Raw genomic sequence first — 21446 nt, 5'->3', positions numbered from 1 at the left:
CTGCTATGTTAATTCTATTCAGTTTAACACATGAGTCAATCAAGAGTTTGCCTAATGTTTGCCTAGGACTTTATACACAGACTTAAAGAATCCCTTTCAGGGAAGGGAGGAAGGGTAAACAGTTATGGCTCAAGTGGTAGAGCACTAGCCTTGAGCAAAAACAGCTCAGGGACCTTGCCGGTGACCTGAGTTCAAGACGTAGGATCAGCATACAACACATATACAAATGCATTTTTCTGCCTGCTCTTGTCCCTTCTCCTCCCATATGATTTTTAATTTTTGGTGATATTAGGAGTTGATCAAGCTTCCTGTTCACCTTTGAATTCTCTCTGGAATTTAGTTTGCCAAGGTTTTCTTGCATATACTGTTTTTGTAAGTCCTGTGAAAAAGCACAGTGGCATTGTCCAGACATCTCAAGGCCTTTACACAATCAGAATCAGAAGGTAAATCCAGACCTAGATTCATATTCTGGTTCTAGTGCTTCCACTGTTTGATATCAGGTAAGCCATGTCATCTTTTTTTTTTTTTTTTGGGTGTGTGGGGGTCCAGTCATGGGCCTGAACTCTGGGCCTGGGCACTGTCCCTCAGCTCTTCAGCTCAAGGCTAGCACTCTACCATCTGAGACACAGCACCACTTCCAGCTTTTTTCTTTTTGCTTATGTGGTGCTGAGGAATCAAACCCGGGCCTCATGCGTGCAAGGCAAGCGCTCTACCACTGAGCCACCTTCTCAGCCCCTCTTTTTTTTGTCAGTCATGGCACTGTCCCTCAGCTCTTCAGCTCAAAGTGAATGCTCTACTACTTGAGCCACTGTGCCACTTCCAGTTTTCTGAGTGTTTATTGGAGATAAGAGTCTCACAGAAAGCCGGGCACCAGTGGCTTATACCTGTAATTCTAGCTACTCAGGAGGCTGAGATCTGAGGAACATGATTCAAAGCCAGCTGGGGCAGAAAAGACCGTGATACTCTTATCTCCAATAAACTACCAGAAAACCAGAAGTGGTGCTGTGGCTCAAGTAGTAGAGTGCTCACTTTGAGCTGAAGAGCTGAGGAACAGCACCCAGGCCCAGAGTTCAAGCCCCATATGACTGACAAAAAAGAAGAGTATTATACATGAGAAAATAAAAGAAATAAAGTGGAGCAATCCTTTATTTTATACTGTGAGAAACAGATTTCCAGCAAGCCATCTTCCCAGAGGAATACAGAGAACCTGCTCAAGGCCTGATCTCCTCCTGACCCTGGTGGTGAGGTGGAGGAGTATACTTCCCTTCCTCAATTAGCTTAGCCCGCTGCTTCTTGATGAGCTTCAGGCGCTTTATCTGTCAAAAGAAAAAATAAACAAACAAACATATAAAATAGAAAGAAATGCATTCCAGAAAGGACAGGAGAAACAAGATTGTGGTTTCATCTTTAAACTTTGGAGGAAGGCTTTTCATTCAAGAGAGCCTCTGAAATAAAGTCTGTCTTTTTCTTCTTTTGTATGTGTGACACTTAACTATGCTCCAAGACCTGAAGTCCATCTTTAAAGAACATGAAATCACTTCCCAGGCTTCTTGTTTCTGAAGTTTAGCAATAATTATTTAGCAAACTAGGATAAAGGAGAAAAGAAAAGCCCCTTGCTGGCAATGCAGAGATTGGGTGCTTAAGAGACTCCTCTTCCAAAGTTTTGTTTTAAACAAGTTAACTTCTGGTATATGTAATTCCTTCTTCTTCTTCTTTTTATGGGGGTGGAGGTGGGGCTTGAACTCTGGGCCTGGGTACTGTCCCTCGGTTCTTTAGCTCAAGGCTAGTGCTCTACCTCTTGAACCACAGTGCCACTTCCGGTTTTCTGAGTGGTTTATTGGAGATAAGAGTCTCAGGGACTTTCCTGCTCAGGCTAGCTTTGAACTGTGATCTTCAGATCTCAGCCTCCTGAGTAGCTAGGATTTCAGGTATGAGCCAGGCTATAATTCCTTCTTAAACACTAGTAATTAAAATGTTCTATAGGTTGGGCACTGGCAACTCATGCCTATAATCCTGGCTACTCAGGAGGCTGAGATCTGAGGACTTAGGTACAAAACCAACCCAGGCAGTCTGAAATTCTACTTCCAATTAACCACAAAAAAGCTGGAAGTGGAGGATGGGAATGTGGCTTAGTGGTAGAGTGCTTGTGCAGCATGTATGAAGCCCTGGGTTTAATTCCTCAGTACCACATAAACAGAAAAAGCAGAAGGTAGTGGTTGGTAGAGAGCTAGCCTTGAGCAAAAGAAGTTCAGGGACAGTACTCAGGCCCAGAGTTCAAACCCCTAGGACTGGCAAAAAAAAAAAAAAAAAAAAAAAAAAAAAAAAAAAAAAAAACACAAAAAACCCACAAAAGCTGGAAGTGAAGGTGTGGTTCAAGTGGTACAGTGCCAGCCTCGGGCAAAAAAAATCAAGCAAGAGCAAAAGGCCTGCGTTCAAGCCCCAGTACTTGCACATACACCTACCTGCCTCCTACCTATATGAAAAAAGGTATTTACAAGGCAATTAAGAGATATGTTTATGCTGACATCTTTTAGAATTTAAAAATTAAGCTTAACTTTTTGCCTGCCAGGCAGCCACACTGCCACAAACTATATAGTTACTCCCAATCCCTTTCCAAGTTCTAGTTACATAATGAAAATAACAGCAACTCATCCAACAGGGATGTTTTAAGAAATAAATACTCTGACTAGCTTCTTTTTTGCTTTGTTTTTATCAGGTGTAGGGCTTGAACTCGTGGCTAGGGTGCTGTCTCTGAGCCTCTCTGTGCTCAAGGATAGAGCTCTACCAATTAAGCCACAGTACCACTTCTAGTTTTTGAGTGGTTAATTGGAGATAAGTGTCTCACAGAGATTCTTCTGTCCAGGCTGGCTTTAAATCATGATTCTCAGATCTCAGCGTCCTATGTAGCTAGGATTATAGGCATGAGCCACTGGTGCCCTGCTAGCTTCTTTATCTATAAGAAAGTATCTAGTCCTTACACTATCCTTTATAATTGCTTTTATTCATAAACTCACAGAATCAGGAGGTGACTTCAGAATAACTGTTTAATTTCCTCAGGTAAGGAAATAAAGATGAACGAGTGGTGATATGTTCAAAGTCACAGAATTAGTGGCAGCAGAAGTGGCACGAGAATCTGCCTCTCCTGACTCCTAGCCCCAGTATTTTTCCTGCCTTTACACAGCCTCTTGGAAGTGGCGCTGTAGCTCAAGTGGTAGAACGCTCGCCTTGAGCTGAAGAGCTGAGGGACAGCGCCCAGGCCCAGAGTTCAAGCCCCACGACCGACAAAAAAAATAAAAATAAAAATAATACACAGCCTCTTCTGGCTGTAAATATTCCAAGATAAGGTAAAAATCTTGATTAGTGAAATAAATAATAGTTTAGCCATGATGAGAACTAAATATTTGGAAGATGGCCAACTATGACCTACCTCTTGTCCCTCAGACTAAAAGATGAATTATATAATGATAACTATCACTGCAGAGATCAATATAAAATATTATGTGACACTCCCTTATCCAATTTTAGCTTCACTTTATCTAAATGTCAATAGCAAATGTTATGAGACAAAGACTTAAAAATTTTCTTTCTTTCTTTTTTTTTTTTTGTCAGTCGTGGGGCTTGAACTCTGGGCCTGGGCGCTGTCCCTCAGCTCTTCAGCTCAAGGCGAGCGCTCTACCACTTGAGCTACAGCGCCACTTCTGGTTTTCTGGTGGTTTATTGGAGATAGGAGTCTCACGGTCTCTCCTGCCAGGGCTGGCTTTGAACCTCAATCCTCAGATCTCAGTCTCCTGAGTAGCTAGGATTACAGGCGTGAGCCACCAGTGCCCAGCTAAGACTTAAAAATTTTCGATTCTGGTAACTACTATGAATTTAACTGAAAACCTAGATTGTGTCCTTGAACACCATGAAGTTAGAATAAAAACATTTCTATTTGTTATATCAGAAGCATAGGAACAGGAAAATGGCAGATTAAACCCAAAGACTTCTTTTTTAAGGAGAATAGGGCCCTACTGAGTTGAGCTCACTCAATTCTAGAAGAGATGGGTACCATGTTGCTAAGATCCTTCGTTAGCTTTTTCTAAAGCATTCTAATAAGCACCTTCTCTCTTTCTTTCCTTCCTTCCTTCCTTTCTTGCCCTGGGGCCTAAACTCTGGGCCTGGGCTCTGTCTCTCAGCTGCTTAACTCAAGGCTAGTGTTTTACCACTTGAGCCACAGCACCATTTCTGGCTTTTTCTGCTTATGTGGTGCTGAGGAATCAAACTCAGGGCCTCATGCATGCAAGGCAATCATTCTACCACTGAGCCACCTTCCCAGTTCCAGCATCTTCATTTTCTTAGAGTAATAAAAATAAATTGAGCTGAGGGCTAGTGGCTCACACCTATAATCGTAGCTACTCAGGAGGGTAAGACCTGAGAATTGTGGCTCAAAGCCACCCAGCGCAGGAAAGCCCATGAGACTCCAATCTATCACCAGAAACGTGGAAGTGGAGCTGTAGCTCAAGTGGCAGTACCAGCCTTGAGTAGAAAAAGCCAAGAGAAACCGGCACTAGTGGCTCACGCCTATAATCCTAGCTACTCAGGAGACTGAGATCTGAGGATCACGGTTCAAAGCCAGCCCAGGCAGGGCAGGAAATTCCATGAGGCTCATATCTCCAATAAACCACCAGAAAACCAGAAGTGGTGCTGTGGTTCAGGTGGTAGAGCTCTTGCCTTGAGCTGAAGAGCTGAGGGACAGCGCCCAGGCCCAGAGTTCAAGCCCTACAACCGACAGGAAAAAAAAAAAAAAAGTCAAGAGAGCAAGAGGGCCTTAGTTCAAGCACCAGTACTAGCAAATAAATAAATAAACAAAACCAGATTGTTGTATCATATAATCACTGTAATCAGTCTATAGGGCTTAACCTCTTCTCCAATGAGTGTCTAATGAATGTAAAATATTTTCTTTTTTTTGTCGGTCGTAGGGCCTCAACTCTGGGCGTAGGCACTGTCCTTCAGCTCTTCAGCTCAAGGGTAGAGCTCTACCACTTGAGCCATAACACCACTTCCGGTATTTTCTGCTTATGTGGTGCTAAGGAATCAACCCTGGTCCTCATGCGTGCAAAGCAAGCACTCTACCACTAAGCCACCTTCCCAACCCATGTAAAATATTTTCATCTACAGATTTTCAAGAACACACACCCAAAGCTAGTTGACTGTTTTTGCTTTATAGCCTACTGAAAATATGGACAAACACAACATCCAATTTCAAAGCTGGTGGGTACAGGAGGGTACAAAGTTACAAAAAAAAAAAAAAATCTGGGAAAAGTATGAGGAAAACCCTTGAGAAAAAATAGGTCCTACTCAGACCTAAAAACACTTAATGTCCTTGTCATGGTACCTAAGTAGCGGTGTCTGACCACAGTTTCACACTGGGCAAGTTACTGTCCAATAACCAACTAAGAACACTTAATAAAAGCCTATCCAAGAGCTTGCTGCTCACACCTATAATCCTAGTGACTAGAGAGCCCGAGATTAGGAGGACAATAGTTCAAAGACAGCCTGGGCAGTAAAGTTCATGAAACACCTTTTCAATGGAGAACTGAATTCAGTGGCACACGCTATTGCCCTAGGCACAAGAAGAAAACATAACATAGGCAGAGCCCACTCAGGAGTATACAATGCACTCAGGCAGGAAGTAAGACTTACCTCAAAAATAACCAGAACAGAGGCTGGGAATATGGCTTGGTGGTAGAGTGCTTGCCTAGCATGAATGAAGCCTGGGTTTGATTCCTCAGTACCACATAAACAGAAAAAGCTGGAAGTGGCACTGTGGCTCAAGTGATGGAGTAAAAAAAGGCTGGAGTTCAGCAGCAGAGTGAGTACCTGCCTAACAAGCACAGATCCTGAGTTCAAATCCAAGTACTCGCCTCAAAAAGAGTAAACTCAGCTGGATCCTAACTACTCAAGAGACTGAGATCTCAAGATCATGGCTCGAAGCCACCCCAGGCAGGAAAGCCCAGGAGACTCTTCTCTCCAATAGTCTACTCAGAAAAAGCCAGAAGTGGGCTGGGAAGGTGGCTCAGTGGTAGAGTGCTTGCCTTGCATTCCTGAGGCCCTGGGTTCGATTCCTCAGCACCACATAAGCAAAGAGAAAAAAGCCGCAAGTGGCGCTGTGGCTCAAGTGGTAGAGCGCTAGCCTTGGGCTGAAGAGCTGAGGGACAGCGCCCAGGCCCAGAGTTCAGGCCCGACGACCGGACCCAAAAAAAAAAAAGAAAAAGCCAGAAGTGGCACTGTTGCTCAAATGGTAGAGCACTAACTTTGAACAAAAGGAAGCTTAGAGATAGTGCCCAGGCCTTGAGTTTAAGCCCCAAGATCAGAAACAAACAAACAAACCACTCAGAGATAGTACCCAGATCCTGAGTTCAGGACTGGCACACGCATGTGCATGTACGCGCACACACACAGACACAGACACACATTAAAAAAAAGAGCTGAGCACCAATGGCTAAGGCCTGTAATTCTAGCTACTCAGGAGGCTGAGATCTGAGGATTGAAGTTCAAAGCCAGCCCAGGTAGGAAAGTCTGTGAGACTCTTATCTCCAATAAACCACCAGAAAACCGGAAATAGCGCTGTGGCTCAAGTGGAAGAACGCTCGCCTTAAGCAGAAGAGCTGAGGGACAGCGCCCAGGCCCAGAGTTCAAGCCCCACGACTGACCAAAAAAAAAAAAAAAAAGACAAGGACTTAATTCGGTGCACATCTCCATCACTTCCTCACCGTTTTCAGTCGTAGCAAACATTCATGGAAATCATCAAGTTCTATCTTGCACTCTTTCTGTGCCCGGATATTACCAATTCCATGTGCACATTCTATCCATTCTTTTTCAAAAGCATGGCATCGAGAAGCAATCTTGAAGGGCTGCTCAGCACTCTGGACTGTCAAGTGCCTATCTAGGCTAATGCCCAGCCTTTTCTGCAGGTCAAAGAAAGGCATGTCTGTAACAAAAGATAAACATAAGAACAATGCTACAGAGTGAAATCAAATGAACCATTTCTAAGAACAAAGTAAGATATTTAATTATGATAAGCCTTCTAGAAAGTGATATTCTCTCAATTTTATCTCACCAAACTTTTCACTGATAGGTTTTCTAAGTTTATGGCAATTGAGCAATTCTGTGTTTTCATAAAACTGAAGGAGGGGCTAGGAAGGTGGCTCAGTGGTAGAGTGCTTGCCTCACATACATGAGGCCCTGGGTTCAATTCCTCAATACCACATAAACAGAAAGTCAGAAGTGATGTTGTGGCTCAAGTGGTAGAGCACTAGCCTTGAGATGAAGAGCCGAGGGATAGCGCCCAGGCCCAGAGTTGAAGCCCCACAACCGACAAAAGAAAACAAAACACAAAACCGAAGGCAAAGAAAATCAGAACTAAAGAATACACAGAAATTCTTTGTATACCGATATGGTACTTTTTGTGTGTGTGAGTACTGGGACTTGAACTTAGAGCCTCTTGCTCTTGCTTGCCTTTTTCACTCAAGGATGGCCCTTTACCACTTGAGCCACCCCTCTAGCTTTTTACTGGTTAATTGGAGATAATCTCCAAATTTTCCTCCCCTGGCTGGCTTCAAGCTGCCATCCTCAGATCTCAGCCTTATTAGTAGCTAGGACAGTTTTGCTGGGCACCAGTGACTCAGGCCTGTAACTTAAGCTACTCAGGAAGTAGAGATCTCAGGATGAGGGTCTGAAGTCAGCTCAAGCAGGAACGTCCATGACACTTTTAGCTCCAATAAACCCACCCCAAAAGGCCAGATATAGAGCTGTGGCTCAAGTGGTAGAGCTCCAGCTTTGAATGAAAATGCCAACAGACTCTTCAACCCCACTACTAGCACAAAAACAAACCCTATGTTTTAACTCAAACAACCCAATTCTTTAAAAAAAAAAAAAAGACAAGAAAACTGAAACGTACAAAGAATTTCTTTATATTTTTCTACTCATTCTTTTTCTTTTTCTTTTTTTTGCCAGTCCTGGGGCACTTAGGGCCTGGGCACTGTCCCTGAGCTTCTTTTTTGCTCAAGGGGAGCACTCTACCACTTGAGCTGTAGCACCACTTCTGGCTTTTTCTGTTTATGTAGTACTGAGGAATCAAACCCAGGGCTTCATGCATGATAGGCAAGCACTCTACCACTGAGCCACATTCACAGCCCTTTCTACTCATTCTTTCCTTATTAACTTCGGTGACTCTTCTCTTGAGAAGCACCCAGAATCTGAGGTCTTTCCTCTATGTTCCCACAACACTCTCAACTTGTATCATGGTATATAGCACATCACTGAAATAGACTATTTTAATTGTATGGTTCCCATATTGGGTAATGACTGCTTTGAAGCAGGGACCAAGCAGAGGCTCAGTGACTGCTAAAAAAGACACAACAACAACAACAACAACAAAAAAAAAAACTTTAAATGTTGAACAATAAATAAATAGATAATTGATTCTGGTGCTCAGTAGAATCTGGCAGATATTGGGGGAAAAAGAATAAGATACATGATAAATACATAGCAATGTTAGGAGAAAAGGTAGGGAGCATGAGAGAAGGGAAGAAAAAAGAAGAGAGAGCAGAGACAGGCTACAAGAATCCCAAAAATGATGGTGGTGGTGGTGGGGATTGGGAGAGAAAAAAACTGGGCGAAAATGAGGGAGGGGGGGTGACACTGTTAAAAAAAAAAAAAAAGGACTCACTACCCCAGTTATGTAACTGTAGTCCCTCTGTACATCGCCTTTACAATAAAAATTTAAATTAAAAAAATTAGGAGTTGAGCCAGGCGTTGGTGTCTCATGCCTGTAATCCTAGCTACTCAAGAGATCTGAGGATCATGGTTCAAAGCCAGCCTAGGCAAGAAAGTCTGTGAGACTATCATCTCCAATAAACCACCAAAAAACTGGAAGTGGCACTGTGACTCAAGTAGTAGAGCACTAGCCTTGAGCTGAAGAACTGAGGGACAGCGCCCAGGCCCAGAGTTCAAGCCCCACGACCAACAACCACAACAAAAAAGGAGTCGGAAATGGTGGTGCACAACAGGACCGCGTGGGCAGCCTGGGCAGTTAGTGACACCTTCCTTAAGAAACAAAATATAAATAAATAGGGCTGGTGGCATGATCTGAAATCAAGTCCTATGTTCAACAAAATTGTGGGCGGGGGGGGGGGGGGCGCCACAAATACAACATACACAAAAACAACATAATTGTGTGTGCATTGCTGATTTACTGGTGAAATTTTTTTTTGTTTTTGGTCTGTCATGGGGCACTGTCCCTGGGCTTTTGCTCAACACCACTTCTGGGTTTTTCTGTTTATGTGGTATTGAGGAATCAAACCTAGGACTTCATGCATGCTAGGCAAGCACTCTACCACTAAGCCACATTCCCAGCCTGGTAAATTTTATTTCTAAAAATAGAGGCCTACAATAGACACATAAAGAAATGCTCAACTTCTCTAGCCATAAAAGAAATGCAAATCAAAACAACATTGAGATCCCACTTCACCCCAGTTAGAATGGTTATAATCAAGAAATTGTGGGATATGGGATGGGATGGGAAGGGGAAACAAAGGAGGAGGCAACAATGCTTGACAAGAAATGTACTCGTTATCTTTCCCATGTAATTGTAACCCCTCTTTACAGTATTTTCACACACACACACAATATATATATATAAAAGAAATTGCATGGGGCTGGGAAGGTGGCTCAGTAGTAGAGCGCTTGCCTTGCATGCATGAGGCCCTGGGTTCGATTCCTCAGCACCACATAAGCAAAAAGAAAAAAGCCAGAAGTGGCATTGTGGCTCAAGTGGTAGAGCACTAGCCTTGAGCTGAAGAGCTGAGGGACAGTGCCCAGGCCCAGAGTTCAGGCCCCACGACCAGACCACCCCCCCCCCAAAAAAAAATCCACACAGAGCTCCCCTATGACCCAGCAATTCCACTTTTGGGCATTTACCCAAACAAGGGTATATTAAAGCTACCAGCACAACTATGTTTATTGCAGCATTATTTATCATAGCTAAGATATGGAACCAACCCAGATGCCCCTCAGTAGATGACTGGATCAAGAAAATGTGGTATATAGGGGCTGGGAAGGTGGCTCAGTGGTAGAGTGCTTGCCTTGCATGAATGAGGCCCTGGGTTTGATTCCTCAGCACCACATAAGCAGAAAAAAGAAAAAAGCCAGAAGAAAATGTGGTATATATACAATGGAATTCTATACCTCCATCAGAAAGAATGACATTGTCCCAATTGTTAGGAAATGAAAAGACCTGGAAAAAATTATATTAAGTGAAGCAAGCCAGGCCCAAAGAAACATAGGTCCCATGGTTTCCCTTATTTGCAATAACTAGTATATGTCGAGGACAAGCAGAAAAGGTCCTAGAAAAGATCAAAAGCTATGTACATTGACCATATAAGATGATGTGAAGCAAAATGAGATGTCTTGGGAGACAGGGACACAAGTGGTTTTTTTTCTTGCTATTTTTTTTTAACGTACTTATATTGTACTATGTGACTTTTTTTATTGTTTCTTTGGTATGTTCCTCCCCACAGTATAACCCCTGTTTTCACTGTATTTGATTGCGATGCCCTGCATCTTTTCTAATTGGGGGAGAGGAAGGGAAAAAACAAAATGCTTAAATAGGGATACTGGTTGACCCATTTTAACAAAGAGATGTACAAGACACTATATCGAAAACGAACTTTGTAACTTTGGGGGGGGGGCGGGAGGGAAAGGATAGTAGGGGAAAAACAAATAGGAGGTAACAATGCTCTATAAGAAATGTACTCATGGGCTAGGAAGGTGGCTCAGTGGTAGAGTGCTTGCCTTGCATGCCTGAGGCCCTGGGTTCAATTCCTCAGCACCACATAAGCAAAAAGAAAAAAGCCAGAAGTGGCGCTGTGGCTCAAGTGGTAGAGCGCTAGCCTTGAGCTGAAGAGCTGAGGGACCCAGGCCCAGAGTTCAGTCCCCACAACCGGACCCCCCCCCCCAAAAAAAAGAAATGTACTCATTACCTTACTCATGTAACTGTAACCCCTCCATATTTTCACAATAAAAAACGTATTTAAAAAAAATAGAGGCCTAGAAGTTGGGCACCGGTGGCTCACGCCTGTAATCCTAGCTACTCAGGAGGCTGAGATCTGAGGATCACGGTTCAAAGCCAGCCCGGGAAGGAAAGGTTGAGAGACTCTTATCTCCAATAAACCATTCAGAAAACTGGAAGTGGTGCTGTGGCTGAAGTGGTAGAGTGCTGGCTTTGAGCTGAAGAGCTGAGAGACAGCGCCCAGGCCCAGAGTTCAAACCCCACGGACAAAAAAGAAAGAAAAAAAAAAAGATAGCGGCCTACTCAGAATCCATTAGAAGCAGCCGCAGCGGGTGACAGCTGTGTGGAGAAGGAAGAAGCTCCCACGAGACGAGACTGCCTTTCTCCGAAAAGGGTTAAAGGCATGCCAAGAGAAGCCCGGCGACGAGCCTCCCAAAATGGTGCCACGTGAGTTACGGGCGGAGGTGCTGGCTGGGTGTGCGACACCGCGGCCTCACAGGGCTCGGAGCACACGGGACGAAGCTCGAGGGGAAGAGCGGCCAGAAACCGCGCACGGCACGGGCCGCGCGCGCCCGGATGAGAACTCAGACCCCAGTTAGCAAAGAGAAGCCAAAGCATCGACCCCGCAGAGGGGAGGGCGACGCCGGGGAGGGCGACGCGGCGCCTTCTCCAGACTCGGCGTCACTCCGGGGACTGAAGGGGCCGAGGAAAGCCGAGCACGACCGGAGCTCTGTCAGAAGGGCCCCGTAAGCCAAGAGAAAACTGTCAGTAAATTACAAAAGCAAAGCAACCACAACAAAAACCTAAGAACTTCACATGGAAACGCCCTAAGAACCGCGCAGACACGAAGCCGACCCTACCGTCCGCTGCAGTGCCCTTGTCCTCTTCCGGGACGCAGGTGAAGAACGACTTGCCAGGCGACGCAGCCGCCTGCCGCAAAGCACGCCCGCAGCGCGACGTCTGCAGGGCGACACCGGGAGCCGCGCCCCTGCCGTGGAAACCAACCCCACCTCTCTGCGCCTGCGCACCCATCTCTTTGTGCGCAGGGGATAGTCACAGGTCTTTGACCTCTAGGAAGCCTAATCTTCCACGACTGTCTTGAATCCCTTTGTATCCGATTCTCTGCTGTGTGTGCTTGAGAGTAAACATCAGTGTAATAACGATACGTTGGAATGTGGGAAGAAAATAGAATATACATGTATTTTTATCTAAAGCTTTATAAATCATATATATAGTATATGTATATAATATACATATATGTATTTATGTATATTGGTGCTGGTTTTGGGGCTTGAACTCAGGGCCTGGGCGCTGTCCCTGAGCTTTTTTGCTCAAGGCTAGCGTTGTACCACTTAAGCCACAGATCCACTTCCAGCTTTTGCATGGTTAATTGGAGATGAGAATCTTAGATTTTCCTGCCTGGGCTGGCTTTGAACTGCGATCCTCAGATCTCAGCCTCCTGAGTAGCTAGGATTAGAGGTGTGAACCACTGGCACCCGTTTCCCAATCTCTGCTATGCATCCCAGCCTGGCCTGAATCATTCTATACACCATCACATTTCTCTCCACCAATGGGTTAATTGCCTCCAAAGCCAAGGATCACTCACTCTGGAGATCATTCCTAAGATCTACAACTCTCTCCAGGGCCCACTCAACTAGTTTTATTAGTACTCAATGCATGTTCAGTACTGGTGGTGTATGGGGTGTATGGAATTGGTAAATCACGACTCTTGCCCAGAAAGTACTAGTGATAAAGTATTATCATCACCCTTTCTGGTTCTTACTTCTCACCCTTCTCTGGTTCTCCTTCCTCCCTTATCCCTTTACCCCCTTCTTTTTCTTCTCATCCTCCTTTTTGTTTTCTGCAGTGCTGGGGATGGAACCCTGGGTCTCATATACTAGGCAAGTACTCATATCACCATGCTATACCCCTGGCATCCCCTGATACCTTGGATTTTAGTGCTACATATTCCAGATCACTTAACACAACCTTGGCATTGTGTATCAAATATTCTTTCGACAAGTTTCCAGCTCTTCAATTTTTATTGCATGACAAGTCACCCTTAAATGCAAACTTCATTGTATTACTCCTCAGAAGTACCATACATGCTCATGTGACTAATTCTTTTTTTTTTTTTTTTTGGGTCCATTCGTGGGGCCTGAACTCTGGGCCTGGGCGCTGTCCCTCAGCTCTTTAGCTCAATGCTAGTGCTCTACCACTTGAGCCACAGTGCCACTTCCGGCTTTTTTCTTTTTCTGCTTATGTGGTGCTGAGGAATCGAATGCAGGGCCTCATGCATGCAAGGCAAGCACTCTACCACTGAGCCACCTTCCCAGCCCCTCTTTTTTTTTTTTAAACTAGTCCTGGGGCTTGAACTCAGGGCCTGGGCACTGTCCCTGAGCTGCTTTTGCTCATGGCTAACACTCTACCACTTGAGCCATAGTGCTGCCAGCCTTTTCTGTGGTAGGAATCAAACCCAGGGCTTCATGCATGCTAGGCAAAGACTTTACCACTAAGCCGCATTCCCAGCCTGTTTCTCTCATATTTTTAGAAAAGTACTGGACAACCCAGGGACTGAGATCATGGTGAAAAGCTTGTAAGAGATCTTTGTTTTAATCCCTAGCACACAAAAAGGGAGGGGGGGGGCAGTGCTAGCCAAACAAATCCCAGATTGCAAATGATCTTTGAGCTGCCAATTCTTAGATTTTTAATTAAATGGAAACCAAAGCTGGGCACTGGGTGCTCATACCTATAATCCTACTCAGAAAGCTGAGATCTGAGGATCGTGGTTGGAGACTAGCAGGACCGTCTCCTTCCCCTCCCCCCCCAAAAAAATCCAACTTCACCAGCAAAAAGCTAGAAGGGGAGGTGTGGCTCAAGTACTACAGCACCAGGAGCAGAACTTGAGGTCAAGCCTCCATACAATTTTAAAAAAGAATAGGAGGTAGAAGAAACGTATGGCTTTGTCTCCTATTGTGGCTACTTTCCTAAAAGTCAAATATGGTCACGGATGAAAACACTTGCCTACCACTTGCTGAGGCCTTTGTTGGGTTCCTGAGGTGAAGACAAATTGTGGTGGTAGCAAGCGTGATCTTTGTAATAGGAAGATAAACCGGGGTGGAAGGTGCAGCTCAGGGGGAAAGCAAGGATAACACCAAGGAGGGAGTTGGCCATTTGTTCTGGCTTTGTGATGTTCATATGTCTTTGTTTTGTTAAAAACCCAACATTCACAAGTTTGGCATCCAGGGCCTGGGAAGGTGGCTCAGTGGTAGAGCGCTTGCCTTGCATGCATGAGGCCTTGGGTTCGATTCCTCAGCACCACATAAGCAGAAAAAGAAAAAAGCCGGAAGTGGCACTGTGGCTCAAGTGGTAGAGTGCTAGCCTTGAGCTGTAGAGCTGAGGGACAGGGCCCAGGCCCAGAGTTCAGGCCCCACGACCGGACCAAAAAAACAAAAAACAAACAAGTTTGGCATCCAAGGCCCTTCACAATCTGGTTTTCTTTCTAAATCCTCAGATACACCCAAACTCTTGTAGGTGGCCATTCAGAACTACTCCGCGCTTCCCAGCTTGTAAGCACGGTTTCTTCTCCTGGCATGGTCTGGCTCCCCACCATCTCCCAAGTCTCATCTGATGACAGACGTTTATTTCGCCATCTTCAGACGAGAATGTCTCCAACTTCTCATATTTAGCTGCACCATGGAGGTCTGTCCGGGCCTAAAATCTTCCATGGTAGGTATGGACACACGACGCGAGTTGGGGTCAGAGTGGTCCTCCGTAGGACAGCAGGAGGTTACGTCTTTTTTACACCAAGGCTGAAAAACTACAACTCCCAGAACCCCATGGAGAAAGCTGGCCGACACCGTTGCTATGGTACCTGATGACTTCTGAGACTCACTAGCTCCCGGTGGCGGTGGCTACAATGTAACCGTAGCCGAGAAGGCCTGGGCTGTCTCCCCCTCCTTAGCTGCTTGGCTCCCTAGCTGCGCGTCCTCAGCTGGAAATCAAAGAGAATGAGAGGAACAAGCCTGAGCCTTCATCGCCTTCCATGTTGCCGTGGAACCTCGGAACACAACGAGGAGTTCGTTCGCGGCTGCTCCCCACGTGGCCTTGCTCAGTCTCCAGTGGGACTCGATGGGGCTCCACATACCGGCCGAGGACCCCTCGTTCCACCCCCTGAACAAAGCCCAGCTGTTGAGTGATCACCCGCGGCTGTTTGCAGAGCTGTCCTTGCAGGGTTTCCCCAAGTTCATATACCTCGCAGTCAACACAGATAACCCGTCTATGACTGGACACAATGGGAACTTTATTTAGGTCTGTATCTGATGCCGCTGTGCCAGATTTGAATAACTGAGTAGCCTGTGGACCACCCCTCCCTCACCACGCAGCCACGCAGGCCAGTCCTGGGGCTTGACCTCAGGACCTGGGCACTGTCCCTGAGCTTCTTTTGCTCAAGGCTAGCACCCTACCACTTGAGCCACAGCGCCACTTCCGGCTCTATTTGTTTATGTGGTACTGATGAGTCAAACCCAGGGCTTCATGCATGCTAGGCAAGCACTCTACCACTAAGCCACATTCCCTGCCCAAGCAATGAAAATTTAAAGTATATGTGTTTCACTGGAATAGAATGGAAACAAGTGCCCATTTAAGCTGAAGAACGTGCTATTTCGGGGATGGAGGAAACATCGAATTGAATAAATAAAACATCACTGAACAGGGAAAACTGCCAAGCTCACAAGGGATAAGGAAGTCAAACATTCTGTCACTAGCACTTCATGGAGGTGCCTTGACTTTAATTAATGGCGTCCCAAATGGTATGATTACATGACAGAACACACTGGGACAAGGTCAAAGGGGTAATTCCCTACACCTTACATACTCATCATGGTAAGTTAATATACCGTGGAGCATTTTATAAACCAATATGGCTTTATTAGTGAGTCAGCATTCCTGAGATCAGAGTGATTAAATGATAAAGGAAACCTACTAGGGAAGTGGAGCAGCCTAAGAAATACCAGCTGCCTCAAGCACAGAACACATCAGAGAGGTTTTACTACACTTATGTCCACTAAACTGAGCTTCTCTAGGGCAATGACTAACATGCTTAGCTTGGTCTGCCAAGAGTAGACCTCTCTAAAGAGCCTTTAAAATGATCTGAAAAGCCAGATGCCAGTGGCTCACGCCTGTAATCATAGCTACTCAGGAGACTGAGAGGGCAGGAAAGTCTCCATGAGACTCTTATCTCCAATTAACTACCAGAAAACCAGAAGTGGCACTGTGGCTCAAGTGGTAGAACACTTACCTACTTACCTTGAGCTGAAGAGCTGAGGGACAGCACCCAAGCCCAAAATTTAAGACCCTTGACCGACGACAAAAAAAAAAAAAAAAAATCCAAAAGTAAGTTTTTAAGGTAGTACAACGAACAAAGACCAGCCACATTTTTTTTTTTTTGGGGTCCGGTCGTGGGGCCTGAACTCTGGGCCTAGGCGCTGTCCCTCAGCTCTTCAGCTCAAGGCTAATAATGCTCTACCACTTGAGCCACAGCGCCACTTCTGGCTTTTTTTCTTTTTGCTTATGTGGTGCTAAGGAATCGAACCCAGGGCCTCAGGCATGCAAGGCAAGCTCTCTACCACTGAGCCACCTTCCCAGCCCCAGCCCCGTATTTTTTGCGTGCCAGCACTGGGGTTTGAATGAACTCAGGACCTCATGCTCTTGGTCACAGCTAACACTTGAGCCAGCCTCCAGTGTTATAATCTAATTCAGGCACCTAGCTATTATTCAGCATTGCCATTTTATTCTCACATTCAAATCTTCGATGTTACAAATTGTTTACTAGTTTTCCCATCTTGTCTCACAAGAATTTTAAGCACACAAAGCAGGGACCTCATCTGCTTTGTTCAGTGATTTCTTTTTATGCTGTGACTTGAACTCAGAGCCTAGGTGTTGTCCCTTACCGATTTCACTCAAGGCAGGCACTCATCCATTTAAGCCACAGCTCTACTTCTGGATTTTTGTTGGCTAATTGGAGAGGAGTCTCAAGCACTTTCCTGTCCAGGCTGGCTTTGAACTATGATCCCCAGATCTCAGCCTCCTTAGTAGCTAGGATTATAGGCGTCAGCCACCAGCACCAGGAAGTTACGTTATACATGTTCAAGTAGGAGTTCCCACAGAACTTTAATTCATTGACTTCTGTATGTAGACAGCATATAACATGTAATGAAGAGATCCACTGAAAGTGATCAGTGAATTGATTCATCTACTGTTTCCTTATTACGACTTAACTGGTGGGGCTGGGAAGGTGGCTCAGTATGCCTTGCATACATGAGGCCCCTGGGTTCGATTCCTCAGCAACACATAAGCAGAAAAAGCCAGAAGTGGCACTATGGCTCAAGGGGTAGAGTCCTAGTCTTGAGCTGAAGAGCTCAGGGACAGTGCCCAAGCCCTGTTCAAGTTCCAGAACCCAGCAAAAAAAAAAAAGACTTAACTGGTGATACACCTGCCTCAGCTATCACACCTAACTTGAGTTTTTGAGATTTGATGTTGATGGGGAGGGGGAGGGGAATACTGTAAAGTTGAAAATAACTATCTTCAGATCTAATGAAGTCCATTATAAAGAAATCTGCTAGCAGGGTGCCAGTGGCCCACACTTGTAATCCTAGCTACTTAGGAGGCTGAGATCTGGGGATCATAGTTCAAAGCTAGTCCGGGCAGGAAAGTGAGACTCACATTTCCAATTAACCACTATAAACACAGAAATGACACTGAAGCTCAAAGTGGTAGAGAGTTAGTCTTGAGCAAAAGAGTTTAGGACAGCGTCCAGGCCACAAATTGGAGCCCCATGATCAACAAAAGGTCCCATTTTACAGGTTCACAGTAACAAATTATCAACATAGCTGCGATAAAAACTTCAAAGCTACACACATCTAAAGACCATTCCTTTAACAGTAATATTAGTCCACCAACCCTTCATATTAGGCAGATAAAATCACATACCATGTAAGATTTGCCCAACTTCTTTTTCTTGCTGGTCCTGGGGGTTGAACTCAAGGTCTGGGTACTGTCACAGAGCTTTTGCTCAAGGCTATCTCCACTTCTGACTTTTTCTGGTAGTTTACTGGAGATGAGTCTCATAGACTTTACTGCCTGGGCTGGCTTCAACCAGCAATCCTTAGATTTCAGCCTCCTGAGTAGCTAAGATTACAAGAGTAAGCTACCAACAAGTTCTTTTATTTACCTGTTCCTTTTTTTTTTTCCTGGTTGGTCATGGGGCTTGAACTCTAGGCCTAGGCACTGTCCCTGAGCAGCTAGGACTGCAGACATGAAGCACCAGCACCTAGCCTACTTTCCTGTTTTTGTGGGGAGGTAGGTTATCAGAAAACATAGGCACTTTCACTGTAGCTATCAACTACTTAGCTATACCCCGTAATCTAATTCTTGAAATCATTACTACCTCAGGAGCTTTGAACTTCCCTTTTGTCCTCTGACCAAGGCATAGACAACTTTATTCCTTTTATACTTAAGATATTACCGAAAGTTGAGTGTCAGTTGCTGACACTTGTAATCCTAAAGCCAACCCAGGCAGCAAACTACATGAGACTCTAATCTCCAATAAACTACCCAAAAAAAGCTGGAAGTGGAACTGTGGCTTAAATGGTAGAGTACTCACCTTGAGCAAAGCAGCTTGGGGACAGTGCCCAGGCCAAGAGTTCAAAGTTCAAGTCCCAGAATTGGCAAAAAAAAAAAAAAAAAGCAGGGTGCCGGTGGCTCAAGCCTGTAATCCTAGCTACTCACGAGGGTGAGATCTGAGGATCGCAGTTCAAAGCCAGCCCGGGCAGGAAAAGTCCGTGAGATTCTTTTTTTTTTTTTTTTTGTCGGTCGTGGGGCTTGAACTCTGGGCCTGGGCGCTGTCCCTCAGCTCTTCAGCTCAAGGCGAGCACTCTACCACTTGAGCTATAGCGCCACTTCCGGTTTTCTGGTGGTTTATTGGAGATAGGAGTCTCACGGTCTCTCCTGCCCGGGCTGGCTTTGAACCGCGATCCTCAGATCTCAGCCTCCTGAGTAGCTAGGATTACAGGCGTGAGCCACCAGCGCCCGGCTGTCCGTGAGATTCTTATCTCCAATAAACCACCAGAAAACCGGAGTGGCGCTGTGGCTCAAGTGGTAAAACGCTTGCCTTGAGCTGAAGAGCTGAGGGACAGTGCCCAGGGTCCAGAATTCAAGCTCCAAGACTGACAAAAAGAAAAGAAAAATTTTGAAAAAAGGCTAGCAACTCAAATTTAAATAGAGTTTTGTTTTGTTTTGTTTTTGGTCAGTTGTAGGTTTTGAACTCTGGACCTGGTTCCTGAGCTCTTCAGCTCAAGGCTAGTGCCCTATCACTTGAACCACAGCACCACTTCTGGTTTTCTGGTGGTTTATTGGAGATAAGAGTCTCACTGACTTTCGTGCTTGGCTGGCTTTGAACTGCAATCTTCAGATCTCAACCTCCTGAATAGTTAGGATTACAGACATGAGCCACCAGTGTCAGCCAGAGAAGCTTTTTAACTATCTCACTAGGCAAAACTATCTCAAGGCTGGGCCCAGTCCATCATTATAGGGTTTTTGTTGTTGTTGTTTCTAACAGGTTTTCTTCTTCCTTCTGCAGAATTCTCCACAGGACAAAAGACTTCCTTACCTGAGAAGTGCCCTTATCATAAAATCCTAGAAATTAAGATTGAGGAAAATAATTATTTTGTTAGTCTGATACCTACTATGTACCAGGTCTCCCATTTTCCAGCTTGTCTCTGGACTGTAAAAAATAAATGTGTAGTTTATGTGATGTCCAAATCTAGCCAGTGTTATTTTACCCTGTGGCCTCAGGAGGCAACCTTTTCATAGTGCAACAAACCAACAATATTTCATATATGACAGAAGGTTTAATTTTTTCTTAAAAGAAACCCACTACAGCCAAATATAGAGGTTTATGCAGCTACAAATCCCAGCTATGATAGGCATAACTAGGAGGATCACCATCTGAGGCTAGTCCCAAATAAAACTCTAGACCCTATCTGAAAGCTCACTAAAGCAAAGAAAAAAGAAAAAAAGGGCTGGAGGCATGGCTCAAACAGTAAAATACCTGTCAAGCAAGCATGAAGACCTGAGTTCAAACTCTAGTACCACTAAAAAGACAAAAAAAGTTTGAGCCATAGGCTCATGCCTATAATTCTAGTTACTCAAGACTTGAACAGGGTTCAAAGATACCCTACCAACAAAGTTTGTGAAACTCCATCTCCACAATAATCATCAAAAAACCTGGGCTGGAGACATGACTCAAATGGCAGCACACCAGCCAATCAATCTGAAGCCCTGACTTAAAACACTGGTTATCAGAAAAAAGTGCAATAAATAAATAATGAACAACCCAAAGAAACCAGAGTTTACTTCTCAACAGTAATGGGGGTTGATACCTACAATAGAAAGTAATGTACAGCCAAGTCTTCAATGAAGCAATCAGCCTTCAAGACTTTTTTTTTCTTGCCAGTCCTGGGGCTTGAACTCAGGGCCTGAACACTGTCCTTGAGCTTTTTTTTTTTTTTCCCTTAAGGCTAGCGATCTACTACTTAAGCCACAGTGCCATTTCTGGCTATTTCTGTTTATGTAGTATGGAGGAACTGAACCCAGGGCTTCATGCATGCTAGGCAAGCACTCTACCACTAAGCCACATTCCCAACCCTGCTTCAAGACTCTTTTTTTGGCCATGGGGCTTGAACTCTAGGCCTGGGCCCTGTCCCTGAGCTCTTCAACTCAAGGCTAGCACTCTACCACTTGAGCCACAGTACCACTTCAGGTTTTCTGCTTGATAACTGGAGAGGAGTCTCATGGATTTTCCTGCCCTGGTTGGCTTTAAACCGAGATTCTCAGATCTCAGCTTCCTGAGTAGCTAGGATTACAGGCATGAGCCTTCAAGACTTTTAAAGGGCCCATGAGATGCCCATCTTGAATCCTCTCCTGTCATTGTTCTGGCGTGACTATTCTACTGGAGCCTATAGTGTTATAGCCACTGCTATATACCTCTTCCAGGAACAAGTGACTACCCTAGAGGGAAAATGCTCTTCAAACATGAAGTAATATCATTGCTTTAATTATTAAAAATTAATGTTGGCGCCAGGTGCTGGTGGCTCATGCCTGTAATCCTAGCTACTCAGAAGGCTGAGATCTGAGGATCACAGTTCAAAGCCAGCCCAGGCAAGAAAGTCTATGAGACTCTTATCTCCAATAAGCACCAGAAAACCGGAAGGGGCTCTGTGGCTCAAGCGGTAGAGTGCTCATCTTCAGCTGAAGAGCTCAAGACCCACAACTGACAAAAAAAAAATTAATGTTGGCCTTATGAAAAAATCTAAATTTTTGGGGCTGGGAAGGTGGC

General features: G+C 44.9%; 1 protein-coding gene across 1 annotated transcript; it reads right to left on the bottom strand.

Annotated features, from left to right (window-relative positions):
* Positions 1-1128: 1128 nt before the first annotated feature.
* On the bottom strand, positions 1129-12003 carry Ndufs5 (NADH:ubiquinone oxidoreductase subunit S5). The gene is made up of 3 exons (XM_070008739.1): positions 11911-12003; positions 6753-6970; positions 1129-1316 (listed from the first exon to the last, which is right to left on the bottom strand). Exons 2-3 carry the CDS (start codon positions 6966-6968, stop codon positions 1212-1214), a joined length of 321 nt encoding a protein of 106 aa, XP_069864840.1. The 5' UTR covers positions 6969-6970; positions 11911-12003; the 3' UTR covers positions 1129-1211.
* Between the last annotated feature and the right edge of the window lie 9443 nt (positions 12004-21446).

Source organism: Dipodomys merriami, unplaced genomic scaffold (genome assembly GCF_024711535.1).
Source record: "Dipodomys merriami isolate MVZ:Mamm:240054 unplaced genomic scaffold, mDipMer1.0.p SCAF_71, whole genome shotgun sequence".
NCBI classification, from domain to species: Eukaryota; Metazoa; Chordata; class Mammalia; order Rodentia; family Heteromyidae; genus Dipodomys; species Dipodomys merriami.
Note: the sequence above shows the minus strand (reverse complement) of the source record. Positions and strands in the feature narration are given on the sequence as shown.

Coding starts and splice junctions, on each gene's coding strand:
- Ndufs5 (XM_070008739.1), bottom strand. CDS start 6,968: ATGCCTTTCTTTGACCTGCAGAAAAGGCTGGGCATTAGCCTAGATAGG. Junction 1,317..6,752: donor GTTTGCTACGACTGAAAACG/GTGAGGAAGTGA, acceptor TTCTTTTGACAG/ATAAAGCGCCTGAAGCTCAT.